The sequence below is a fragment of the Leguminivora glycinivorella genome, chromosome 16 (genome assembly GCF_023078275.1).
Source record: "Leguminivora glycinivorella isolate SPB_JAAS2020 chromosome 16, LegGlyc_1.1, whole genome shotgun sequence".
NCBI lineage: Eukaryota > Metazoa > Arthropoda > Insecta > Lepidoptera > Tortricidae > Leguminivora > Leguminivora glycinivorella.
In genome coordinates, this window is record NC_062986.1 from 9242047 (window position 1) to 9255211 (window position 13165).

At 39.3% G+C, this 13165-nt stretch overlaps 2 protein-coding genes across 2 annotated transcripts in view; one reads left to right on the plus strand and one right to left on the minus strand.

Moving 5' to 3' along the window:
- LOC125234359 (dystroglycan 1) overlaps positions 1 to 13165 on the plus strand; it is a 176975-nt gene that overhangs the window by 52447 nt on the left and 111363 nt on the right.
- On the minus strand, positions 2835 to 5633 carry LOC125234361. Its single transcript, XM_048140551.1, has 2 exons — positions 4270 to 5633; positions 2835 to 3185 (listed from the first exon to the last, which is right to left on the minus strand). Exons 1-2 carry the CDS (start codon positions 5291 to 5293, stop codon positions 3136 to 3138), a joined length of 1074 nt encoding a protein of 357 aa, XP_047996508.1. The 5' UTR covers positions 5294 to 5633; the 3' UTR covers positions 2835 to 3135.

Below are 13165 nucleotides of genomic sequence, written 5' to 3' on the forward strand. Positions count from 1 at the left end.
ACACGGGACATAATCGTATCTACCTTAAGATAGGCGCTACGGTTTTGTAAGGCATGTCCGGGTCTTGTTTTCTTTCCCCTTACCAGACGGAAGCCTTTTAAATTCAGGCTTTTGATGATATCGGTTCACTTGGCAGACTAAATCTGATATGAGTTGAGTCTAAGGGGCCGTGAACGGCGCAAAGCTCTTTAAATTTAATAGATTTCAGTGTAAAGTTGGGAAGTTAGTTCGCCTTCCGTAAAGCCGGATACTGAAGAAGTTTTCTCCGAGGTTTTGGTTTTCGCTCAGATTTATGGCAAACCAGTAATACTTACTGGAAGTGGAAAGGTGCAGGAAACCTTTGTGATAATCTTCTAACATGTTGTTGGTAATATGAATACAATTTGTAACAGTCTAGGTAGGTCATATAAATTAATACTATTTATAGGATTTATCGGAGTATTATTTATTAAATAGGTACTTTTCTATTTAAAATTGTAAACGGGACTCGTGAAAGTTTAAATCGGTATTTTTCAACTTTACATTACGCGTGCAGCTGAATGATGGATTAATATCTAACCACTAACCACGATTGCACGATTCGCTGCCCAGGTGGTTGACAGAATCTCTAGGATAATATTTTAGACCGGTGGTCGCTCCGCAAAAATCCAGTGTAGGTTTAATAAACTATAAATATGATTCATTTGGCATCAATCACGCCACGCATCACACATATGTGACAACATTGAGATGGTCAATGACAGAACCGCTAAATTGTTGCGTTGTGAATCAATTTACTTTCGCTTGTACATGGATAATATTAGAAGAGCCCATGCGACAATGATGGATCGCAAACAGAGTCACTGAACGTCTAGATAAGGCTAATTTATAGCTGTGTACATTGTGCACCGCAGATATGAGATGGCACTGGCTTGATTATCTCGGTTGAAGGACGACGTGATAAAAATGGCTTAGGAGGAAATTGAGCAAAGAGTGGTGTATCCAGATTTGCTTAAAGACACTACTCATTCTACGCAGTAACCATGTTGATTATCTACTTGTATGAATGCGTATGCATGTCAAATTATGTACAAATGAGTACTATAGTATACTGGCTTTTTATTTGAATAACAAATTGAATGTAAAATTCAATTGACGTTTTTGCTTTTACGTTAAAACCAGTTTGTTGACCATGCTCCGAGTTTCAGTTTCAGCTCGCGTCCGATTCCATTAACAGTAAAAGTATTAAGCTAACTGCACTCAAATAGAGTAGGTATTCGATTCGGTCGAGGATCGTAAACGAGGCATTGTTGGAATCGAATTGAGAAGAGGGCCACCCACTTGTGAAAAAATAGGTCGCGTCCGTTGACCCTCGCCGAGTCATGGTACCGCAGATACAGTGATTACTACACTCATATTCTCCCTTAAAATTTCCAATGTAAACATGAATATTGAACGTATATTGATAACCTTGTTGACATATTAATGAGATGCCGGACCGAATCGCTAAGCGGAGGCGACGAAATACACGGGCCACCGGCCGATGCGCTCTATTTCTGGCTAAAGACGTTGACCTGTTGCTATCTGCATCTCTTGGAAATGCATCAGCGCTTTCTAAAGATACAAATCAGTCTTTGACAAATACCGACCTGTTAAACGGTCTCAAATAAACCGAAGAAAGACAGACTTATTTGAAAGCAGCAGATATTATTGGAAGTGGGCGGATCTGGACTGAATATTGAATTTTTGCCACATGCTATTTTCTTATTTGTCCAATATGTTGCTGTAAGTAATTGTGTTGTTTAGACACAAAGGAGTCGTCCCGTGTCGACTGTCGCCGGTTGGGGTCGGGACTCGTGTTTACCTTTTGTTTGAGGACAATGTACGCCATCCGCAATTGTTTGCAGGCAATTTATGGTTCCTACAGAGCTTAAATTTTTATACACTGCCAGAGTTCAATCAGATACGAGATAAGGATTCAATTAGTTAAATGGGAGCCAGAAACAATACCCGCATAGTTGCAATCTCTCGGCCTTGCGTGCGAATCAGTACCATTAAACAAAAGATCAATCGCCTTAACAAGAATACGTGATCACAGAAATGCCTATTAGCACACTCAATGAAGCCTATCTCGCGGGAAATAATTCGTGTATAGGCAAATTTTGGCATAGTTGTAGGGAATGGTGTTCTAATCCACATACTCAAAGTACTGATGGGTAGGGGAGGAGCTAACGGGTGGAGGGGGATGTAAAGGTCCCTTTTTTTAGTTTTTCGCGAATAACCATCGATTTAAACTTCCCTAGATACACTATCGCCTACAAATTCGACACTCAAAAGTGTCCGATCGCTTAGTTGCAAATGTGTGCGTCTAGTTGACAAACGAAAACTTCGCAATGTAGTAAAAACTACTTTAATTTTTTTACAAAAACAACGTTATTTCTTAGTACTTAGAGTTCAATTTCAAATGCAAGCAATTGGCGGTTATGACATTAATGAATGTGATCATCGCGAAAGCCATAAAATTTTATGACCGCAGATCGCAGGTGTGCATATTTTTAAACAAATCTACGTCTTATTGCAACCAACATAAGTTTAATTTCGTTCGCGCTGCAACAATCTAAACGCCATTTTTAAATTGGGAACGAGGATGGACAGAGGCATCATGGGAGTCGCGCTATGAGATGAAAGGCGAGAATGAGGAAATTTGCGGTATTTTTGCGAAAAACTGTTTAAATATATATATATATATATATATATATATATATATATATATATGTAGGCGGTTCCCCGCCTTTATTAGAATCACCCATAGTGATAAGGTTTGGTGGATTATTAGGAAATAGCCAAAGAATAACTCACTTCACAATCATATGCTATTTAATGTCTAATCAAAACGATTTTCCACAAAATAAAGACACTGGTAGATAGGAAATCTCTTATTCTCTTAATTTTAAACACTTTCAATCAAAAATGATGCAAGATTACGCAGAACAAAAGCGATTCGTCGGTGACGTGGTGCGCTCGTTGAAAATCAAAAGTATTCTGACATTCAACATGGCGGCGCCAACCATCGACCCAACGCTCCGCCAGACCGACGGCTGAGAGTCGTCAATCTAGTTCCACCGTAATCTAAAAGATGGCGCTGGCGAAGCGCCGTCACGGCCGGACTGACATGCGACCGTCCTCGGGCGCTTTGTGTTGCAGTTCTGTAACAATCACAAAATCAATCGAACAAGTATCAGTAACTTAGCTGGACCGCTCGTCCAACCTGACCAGCAGTTGTTATTTAAGCAATTTTCTTAGTCGGATAATAGACAAAACGTGCATCCCTTCGACCACGCATGGACCGGATGGCACCATTGTGTCAATATCCAAGCAAGCAACATTCACAATCTCAATCAGTATACAATATACATGTCCTATCAACCAACCCGATCGTGAGGGTTTGGCTCGGACGATGCAGTTAGATGAACATCGAAATGTTTGCAATAACTTGGACCGGACGAGTGTGTCCCTTCAACCAGCCCCATGTGCATGTCCCGGACGGCACTGTCCCTTCGACCAGTTATCATTAATGGCAAGACCAGACAAATGTGTCCTTACAACCAGCCGCATGCAGCTGCATGGCCCGGACGACATTATCTCTTAACCACCTCCACATGACCAACATAGATGTACTTGACATATCACATGTGTCCTTACGACCAGCCGCTTGAAGCTGCATGGCCCGGACGACATTGTCTCTTAACCATCTCCACATGACCAACATAGATGTACTTGACATATCACATGTGTCCTTACGACCAGCCGCTTGAAGCTGCATGGCCCGGACGACATTGATACAACCAACTTCACATACGAGTAACTAATACGAAAGTATTAGACATATCAGGTCACACGCGTCAGAAACTTATTAAACATTTTGATACGTTAAACATACCTAATAGTTAAAGACTGTCTTGCTCCGCGTGAATCTCAACTTCAAGCTCGATAACTTCATGATCAGGGTGATCACTTAGCGTATCTGAACTAGCAGTTAGTGTATCTGAACTACTTAATCTTAGCGTATCTGATCCTGCAGTCAGAGTGTCCGATTCTGCGGTATTGGTTTCGGAACTTGCAGTTAGTGTGTCAGAACTTTTATGTCACCGCCGAAAAATTTTATGTCACCGCCGAGACCCGTAAGATAAACGAGATCATTGCGCACAGTACCTGGAATTTTACTAGAGAAGCTTTCTTTCACTAAAGAGCAAGACGATCCACTATCAAATAAAAAAGTGACTGGCTCACCGGACGACGTCCTCAAGACACCCCTCGACAGTCGTTGTTCACAAAGGTTGACCTCCTTCCTTTCAGCAACTTTACTAGTGCTCTTCTTTTCTTGACAATGCGTAGCTAGGTGTCCAGGATTCCCGCAGCTGTAGCAAGTTACTGTTGAAGTCTTCTCGGAAGTACGCGCCGGAGTTGAAGCATCTTGTTGGTTAGAGGTCGCAGAAGTATCTGCTCGTCGCTTTCTGCACTCAGATTGTCTATGTCCAGAGATGCCACACCAATGACATTTGCCAGGAAATCTAGCATCTGTTGTACGTGGTCGCTTCGATTCAGGTTCTTGAGTTTCAGTGGCGTCGAATCGTCGCTTAATTGAAATGCCGCCTAAGATTCTGAAAAGCTGAGCTTTAGTAGTAATAGCATGGGCATTCAATTCGCGACGTATAATGCCATCCTTTTGGCACAATACAGATATGACAAAACCAGTTATCGCTTCTTCTTCCAATTGTGTCTTAGGAATTCGTTCGATCATATTCCACAAGCGTAATCCAGCTTCTGGTGCAGTCTCCTTGGACCCGATTTGAAAACGTAAAACTTCGTCAAAGTAGTCTTGTGATAACTTGGGTCGACAAAACTGAGCCATCAATCTTTGCTTTACTGACTCCCATGTCAAATCGTTCAAATTTAATTTAGTTAGGCAGGTAGCTGCACGTCCTTTTAGTGCTCTCGTGAGCGCTACCAGCAAATCTACACCTTCTAGGCACTTTGTTTTCACAATAAGTTCAGTAACCTTGCACCAACCTTCTATATCCGCGTCGACATCCTCAGGGTTAAATTGCACTAATTTCACTATGCCGGTCTGAGAGCTAGAACCAATAGTCGAAGCCTGCGGTGATGCCAACATGCGGGTAAATAGCGCTTCCATGTTATTTAAAAATTTCACTGCACTATTTTCATCTGGTGGCTTTTTCTCAGACTGCAATTCGGGCGGGATTTCTCGCACTTCTGATGTAGGCGGTTCCCCGCCTTTATTAGAATCACCCATAGTGATAAGGTTTGGTGGATTATTAGGAAATAGCCAAAGAATAACTCACTTCACAATCATATGCTATTTAATGTCTAATCAAAACGATTTTCCACAAAATAAAGACACTGGTAGATAGGAAATCTCTTATTCTCTTAATTTTAAACACTTTCAATCAAAAATGATGCAAGATTACGCAGAACAAAAGCGATTCGTCGGTGACGTGGTGCGCTCGTTGAAAATCAAAAGTATTCTGACATTCAACATGGCGGCGCCAACCATCGACCCAACGCTCCGCCAGACCGACGGCTGAGAGTCGTCAATCTAGTTCCACCGTAATCTAAAAGATGGCGCTGGCGAAGCGCCGTCATATATATATATATATATATATATATATATATATGTGTGTGTGTGTGTATGTATGTATGTTTATAAATAAATAAATAGATATTGGGGACACCTTACACAGATCAACTTAGCCCCAAACTAAGCAAAGCTTGTACTATGGGTACTAAACGACGATATACATACTTAAATAGATAAATAAATACTTATATACATAGGATACATCCATGACTCAGGAACAAATATCTGTGCTCATCACACAAATAAATGCCCTTACCGGGATTCGAACCCAGGACCGCGGCTTAGCAGGCAGGGTCACTACCGACTGAGCCAGACCGGTCGTCTAATATATATAACATATGTGTGTGTGTCCGTGTAGTGAGTGTATGTGTAGCGATTATGTGAAGGTAAACAGTTGAGGGATTGTATGTGGTGTGTCTGAGGGATGGTGCACTTGGAGAATATGAATTAAGTAGCTATTAAAACAAAGAAGAATTGAATGATGACATTAATTTATTATTCTACGTAATTTCTTTCAAAGCTTTGTGTGGGTAAATCTTCTCTCCGCTCCTCAGCTATAATCTTGCGCCATTTTTCCCTTTCGACGTCTTGTTTTGGGAATCTGGAATAAAAACCTTTTTTATTACTTAAAAACAAATTTGCTATTCCCGGGTTGTTTCTTTTTATAATTAAAGTAATTTATAAGATATGTATTAATATTATTGAATTGAAATCATTTATTTCAGACTTATTGGTCCATAATAATAAATAAATACATACACTAATAATATGAAATAGGCTTCTTTTACAAAAAATATAAATTAGCGACTCCATCATTCCATTTTTAACTATGTTCCACTTCATCCATCTTTTGTCGCCGTCCGCTCATTACTAGTATAGCGCGAGAGAAAGAGACAAACTGCGTAAGACCAAATCAAGGAATTTACTTTAATTATTCTAGAAAATAAATGTTTTTAGTAAGTTAGGAAGCCATTTTGGCCACAAATGCATAACATTATAAAATTATTAACAATTACTTACCGGAAATACGATACGTCATCCTTTTTTAACGTATATAAGGTGTTATTTTTGCACTTTTTTACGGAGCACTTAGGCATGTTGCCGACACGGCGGATGAAGCGCTACTGACCGCCCAATTGTGCTTAGAACATTTTCAAGCACAATTTGCTGCGGACACATTCTAAGCCATGATGGTGCATCTAGGTAGTTTAGATCGATGCGAATAACTCTTAAACTGTGGCACATAGCAAAAAATGTTCTGAAACACAAGTAATCTTCATAAAATTGTCTACAAAAAAGTCTTTATACACTTTTTATCTGGGACCAATCGTTCATGAGATATGGAAGGGAAAAGATGGACAATAAAGGAATAAACTCATTTGTTCATGAACAATACGTTTATTCTTATAGAGACGCGGTAGCGTGTCAAGCCAGGTTCAAGTAACAAAAGTAGCAAGCAGCACCGTGTGGGGTGCGATGCGGCTGCCGAAAAGCAGGAATTGCCTGCTCCAGTGTCTGTGGTGTATGCTCGGGAGCATGCACTAACGGAGCTCCCGTCGAAGTAGAGACGGAAGATAGTTAGGAATTTTATTTATGAATTTATCCCATCAAAGCAATACCGGGCGGTCGTGATGCTTTGCTCGTCAAGTCAGCTACAATGTGATCGGATCGCTGCGCGAGACAAACTGAGCGAGCGCTGCTGTAATGTCGTTCAACACCCCTGCTGGGTTGTGAGTAGCCCCTTCCGCGCTGGGCGCTGTGAGGGCTGTATCTGGTCGCGCCCCATCCTTGTGGGGCGGTCTTACGTCGACGTTTTGAGGACGACTGGGATGAGCGAGCGCCGGCCGCGCGGTGGCTTATAAAGGGCTGCGCGCGCGCGCGAGGTAAGTGCGTTTTCACATTATCCGATCCGATATCGGAAGTAGGACCGATATCCCGTACATTTAAGGCGCCGTCTTGAATTTTTGCCTTTGAAATCCTTCCGACATCCGATATCGGATCGGATAATGTGAAAACGCACTAAGGCGGGCTGCTAGTACCGGGCTTATTGAGGAGCGCTTATAGCTCATACTTTTACTACGCGCGTTGGTTTCTTTTTACGTTGCATTATAACACGTTTATGTGAAATAGTTTTTGAGTTAGAAGGGGGTCAAATGTGGCTCCAAACGGTTCGTGTAATATTACACACGGTGCTGCTTGCTACTTTTGTTACTTGAACCTGGCTTGACACGCTACCGCGTCTCTATAAGAATAAACGTATTGTTCATAAACAAATGAGTTTATTCCTTTATTGTCCATCTTTTCCCTTCCATATCTCATGAACGATTGGTCCCAGATAAAAAGTGTATAAGACTTTTTTGTAGACAATTTTATGAAGATTACTTGTGTTTCAGAACATTTTTTGCTATGTGCCACAGTTTAAGAGTTATTCGCGAAAAACTAAAAAAAGGGACCTTTACACCCCCTCCACCCGTTAGCTCCACCCATCAGTACTTTGAGTATGTGGATTAGAACACCATTCCCTACAACTATGCCAAAATTCGCCTATACACGAATTATTTCCGCCGACGGACAGTTAAATGTCTTCGTTAGGCGTGCTATATAACATGTTTACATCGGTATTTTTTCTGTGTCTAATAATGTCACCAGATAGATACGGTTTGGACGTTTGATGCGGGCACCTACTTCCTGCCTGGCTGCCAAGTTTGCATTGTGCGAAAATTGTTTACTCCGACAGCTCAAACGGAGCCTTCGAGGACTCGGATGTCTATTACACAATCGTATCGTATTCTTAACTGTCAGTACATTTTCGTTACAAAAAATTTAATACATCTGACATTATGTTAACTACATATGTCAAGAGCGAAAATATAGTATAAGTTGTGGGCGCTGTTAAATAAAGTCAAAGAAAACTTCCTGAAAAGCCGTCGCCGTCGGTGCATAAAAGTAAAATATACGGGTGAAACGTGAAAATAGTAATAACTAAAGAATTCTTAGTTAAGTGTCCGCTGCAGTAAGTTACAGTAATTAGCACCTTCCGTGTTACTTCGAAACTTCTATTAAGCAGCAAAAATAACATCAACCATTTCCAAAGCAGAAGCGGCGAACATAATAGCTACCCCAACTTACGCTATTTAGATGGTTGATTGAAAAACTTTTCTCTTACAAAGTTGGGTTCTCCTTGATTTGACATTCAGCCGACAGTTTCAAAACGATTTTACTGGTTCAGAGCGCCTCTTGGCACTTCTGTGGGTAGCTTGGTGGAGGTTAAGTGTTCTGTCGCGGGCATTCTGGCCTTGTACTGATGATGTGGTATAATAAGTAAAATACGAATTTTAAGCGTTTGAGTGTATTTTATACGTATACCTTTACCTACCAGTTACACATTGGTTAGCCTTCCGTATATACCTAATGAAGTTTTCATGTAGTAAATGTAATAATAGATCACTTAGATCACTAAGAAATAAACGACAATCTAAAAGAGCCTTAGCATAGCCAGACAACTATTATCATTTCCTCAATCTATTGTATTTAGTATGAATTTGTGTTCGTAACTACTAAGCATTGTGTACGTTTAATTTACTCGCAACAGGCATTAGAATTTACTAGTCATTTGCTTTGGCTTCATCATCATAATTCAGCCTTTATGTCAACGACTTGTTTAATGGCTACTCGGGCCTTGTTGCTATATTTCCGAGCTCATATAACCCGGCAACATTCAAATCAAGAGTGAACATGCATCTTCTGGGCGAGCTCACTCCAACGTAGGCGTAAGAGTAAGACCATTAATTTTTATTTTATTTTCATTTATTTTATTGATCCAAAAAAATTTACACAGCATTACAGCGGCAGCGGACTAGTACACTGAAATTTATAACTGAATAATGAATAATGAAAAAAAGACGGCTTACAGGCAGGCAGTTCAAATATTTTAATTTGTCGCGTATTCACGATGAGTCGATGATCTAATGTAGCAAATTACTACGTGTAATCGAACGTTCTATATTTTTTCACCTATTCGGAAAACGGACTTTTGTTCCCTATTATGGAGGATCATAGTGGCATTTTCCGTTCAATGACTATATTGTCACTATAAATAAAATGTTAACGCAATCATGGATTACAACTTATAGATTATTTATATTTCTACATTATCGATTATAGACAAAAAAATACATATAATTATTAAAATAATAATTTCCTCATATGTCATGTGAAAATCAGTATATCGACGGTGGAAAGGAAGAACCACTTAAGCGACATTTTGGTCGAAAATGAGTTATATATATCATTGGAATCAGCGTTTTTTTCTGCGTCGTTTGAATTGGGTTTCACGGCGATCCGATGACTTATATGTCGCTTAAAGTAATTCACGAATGAGGTCTGAATTTGAAAAACCACCCCTTATGCGACACACAATTTGAATAAAATATTATCTGTGTCACTTAAAACCTACTCCAATATTACCACAGTCGTATAAACTATTTTTAAAAAGAGTTCGTTTCCGATGTAATGTCCCTTAATTGATTATTCCGGGCACATATATCTTGAATTCTGTACTTAAGTGGTTCTTCAAAACTGCTTAATAAAACGGTTGTCGGTTAAATGAATGTTACGAAAAATTACGTTGTTATTTAATTGATTTAAGCGACACTCCTTACCGCGGCCGAACCTGTCGCTTAAAGTATACTTTATAAATGCGATACGTCGGTTAAGTGAAGACTGAAAATGATATGATAACGGTTAAAGTGTTGTTCTAATCTATTTGATGTCGGTACAGTGAACAATTTTTGGCGCGAATTTCACGCGAATGGTGCTTTACTTATACAATGGAATGCAGTGGGTCGTTTCAGTCAGCGGAGCGGGCGGTTAAACACCGGAGTGCGGCGGTTGTGTCGCCGATCGCTGCCTGATTCGACTAGGTATTACGCCGTGGCTTGCGTGGGCGACGGCGATGCGACGCATACAAAATCAAACCTTGTCGATACGGAAGCATGAGACGCGACGGCGACGGTCGCGCGACCGTCGCCCACGCAAGACACGCCAGTAGGTATGTAATAAGTAAGCTACCTACTTATTCTTAATAATTTATAAACTCAAAATGATTGTGATCTCAAAAAAGTGCATACTTAATTAAGAGTTATTTATTAGAAGTAGATTTATTTTATTAAAATAAAAATACACGTTAATTTCGTTAAGTATTTTATTTTTCTCCTTAAAAAACGCACAATATAGCGTTTTTTTAACCGCAAATATATTCTAAATTTTTCAATAATATGAAATATTTTAAAAAATATAAAAGCGTTATAATTCACAAAAAAGTGTCGATTTAGTTTCAAATTTCTGGTATACCTACATAAAATCACGCCTGTATCCCATAAAGGGGTAAGCAGAGCACATGAAACTACTAAAGCTTCAGTGCCACTTCATTTCTGGTATACCACTTCAAATTGGCACGTACTAACTGCCCATGCGACTGTTGCTTAATTGAATATCTAGAGACAAGTTAAAGAAGGTAAGTGGCTTCAGTGAGTTTTATAGTACTATGATGATGTCGCTTAAATGGTTCTTCTGGGAATATTTTGAGGACCTTTTCAATTAAGCGACATCATTTTCAGGATCCTGTAAGATTTTGGAGTAAATGTTTATTTCATAAAATAGAGAAAAATTAAATAAGATTATCGTCTTAAGAACTCATTTACCTATTTCAAATAGGAAAAAAGTTATGATTTTTTTTCTCAAAAAGAAAACTTTGAAACACTCTCCTGTACAATTCACTAAATGTCGCTTAAGGGGTTCTTCCTTTCCACCGTCGATATGTGTCACAGGGTAGCAAACTAATTTCCACCTTGGCCACTACTACCTGTTCGATTCTTTGAACTGAATCACACTTATTTTCTCATAAAATTCAAATGTGAACATATGCCACCGTACCCACATGGCAGGTAGTTATCAAATATTCCAACCAGCAGTCTAAAAGGTGTTATCATGCAGGATTTTAGTGTGTTTTTATATAGTTATTTTGTTTCATTTTAATTACTCTATTATATATTATATACGGTATCTATACATAGGTATTTAGGTATCTATATACATATACATATATGTATTTAGATTACTGCTGAGTGCTTACAATTATAGTTTTGTAAATTTTTCAATTTTGTTTTTTTCAGGTACATACGCACACTCAACTCAACATTGTATAGATGGTCAAGAGCGCAGCAAAGGCCCATCTCTCGAAGCTACAAGTTACAATTTACAAGTGGTAGTCAATGTCTAATATGACAAGTTGGAAAGAGACTTCCGCTTGTAACTTTCAGTTCTGAGAAATGGGCCCCTGATAGTGGCAAAGAGGCAGTAAGTAAAAAAAAAATCTATTAAAATTCCTACAAGACCTACAAGAACAATCCTGCCGGCTGTAACATACGACATTACATGACAGATGGCACTTCTCGAGCTCTGTCGGTATCTGTAAGCGATTGGTACTACACAACGTAATGGAACAGCAGTACACGAGCATTACGTGCAATCCATTTCGGTGCATGCAGTGTCGACGCCACCTGCGATTCGTGAAAAGTTGTTATATATCGACACCAAATTGGCCGTAACTCTAAAGCGGCCATCCGAATTGCACTTCTGAGTGCAGTAGACTTTTATTTATACTGTTGAAGCCAATAGTACTTTTATGCCCACTAGTAATTTCAGGTTTGTAGTGGATTTCGATTCCACTTTTTCAGACGTTGGATTTTTTCAGTTTTTTTGCTATTAACAATTCTGGTGTACCACTATCCATACCAGATTTCTATACATTTTCGGTAACAAAAAAGGAAAGTTTCATACAATCAACCTAGGACATTTTGGGAAACCTAGTGGATCTTGCTCATCATCATGGACTCTATCAGCCTACGAATTTTTATCCAAATCGGAGACGTGATTCAAATGTACAAACTTAACGGGAATTGCTAAATTAGGTGTATCCGACTTGTAACATAGTGAACAAAATTTGTTAGATGCCCAGTCTTTCAAATATTTTCTTCGATAATTTAGGACGGTTATCGCCGTGGTCCGATAGCCTAGTGGTCCAGAGCGTTTTAAAGCAACGGTTTAAATTGAGGGCTTCCATCGTCAACAAGTAGGCACGGTCGCTTTACGATACTGATACGCTTACGAGATTGACAAGACATCTATGTATGTCGGTGTAGCAAGTGTACAAAATTATATACGTTGAGTAAAACTACACATAAAACATGCAAATAAAACAAGTTGAAAGTTGTAGAAAGTAGTAAGCGACACAAACATTTTGTTCACAATTTATAAGTAGACAGGAATAAAGTAAACATTTTCTTAGCGCCCACAAGTGCTGGAGTTAAATCCTGCGGTCGCTGACAAATGCACTTTACGGTACAACAAAAGGAATGCTTACACTAGTGCTGTGAGTGCCTAGCCATAGCCACTGACAATGAATGCAGTTTTAGTACCTAACAACTAACAATTATATACACTAATTGAGTACATTAATACATACTA

Coding starts and splice junctions, on each gene's coding strand:
- LOC125234361 (XM_048140551.1), bottom strand. CDS start 5,293: ATGGGTGATTCTAATAAAGGCGGGGAACCGCCTACATCAGAAGTGCGA. Junction 3,186..4,269: donor TGTCTTGAGGACGTCGTCCG/GTGAGCCAGTCA, acceptor TGATTGTTACAG/AACTGCAACACAAAGCGCCC.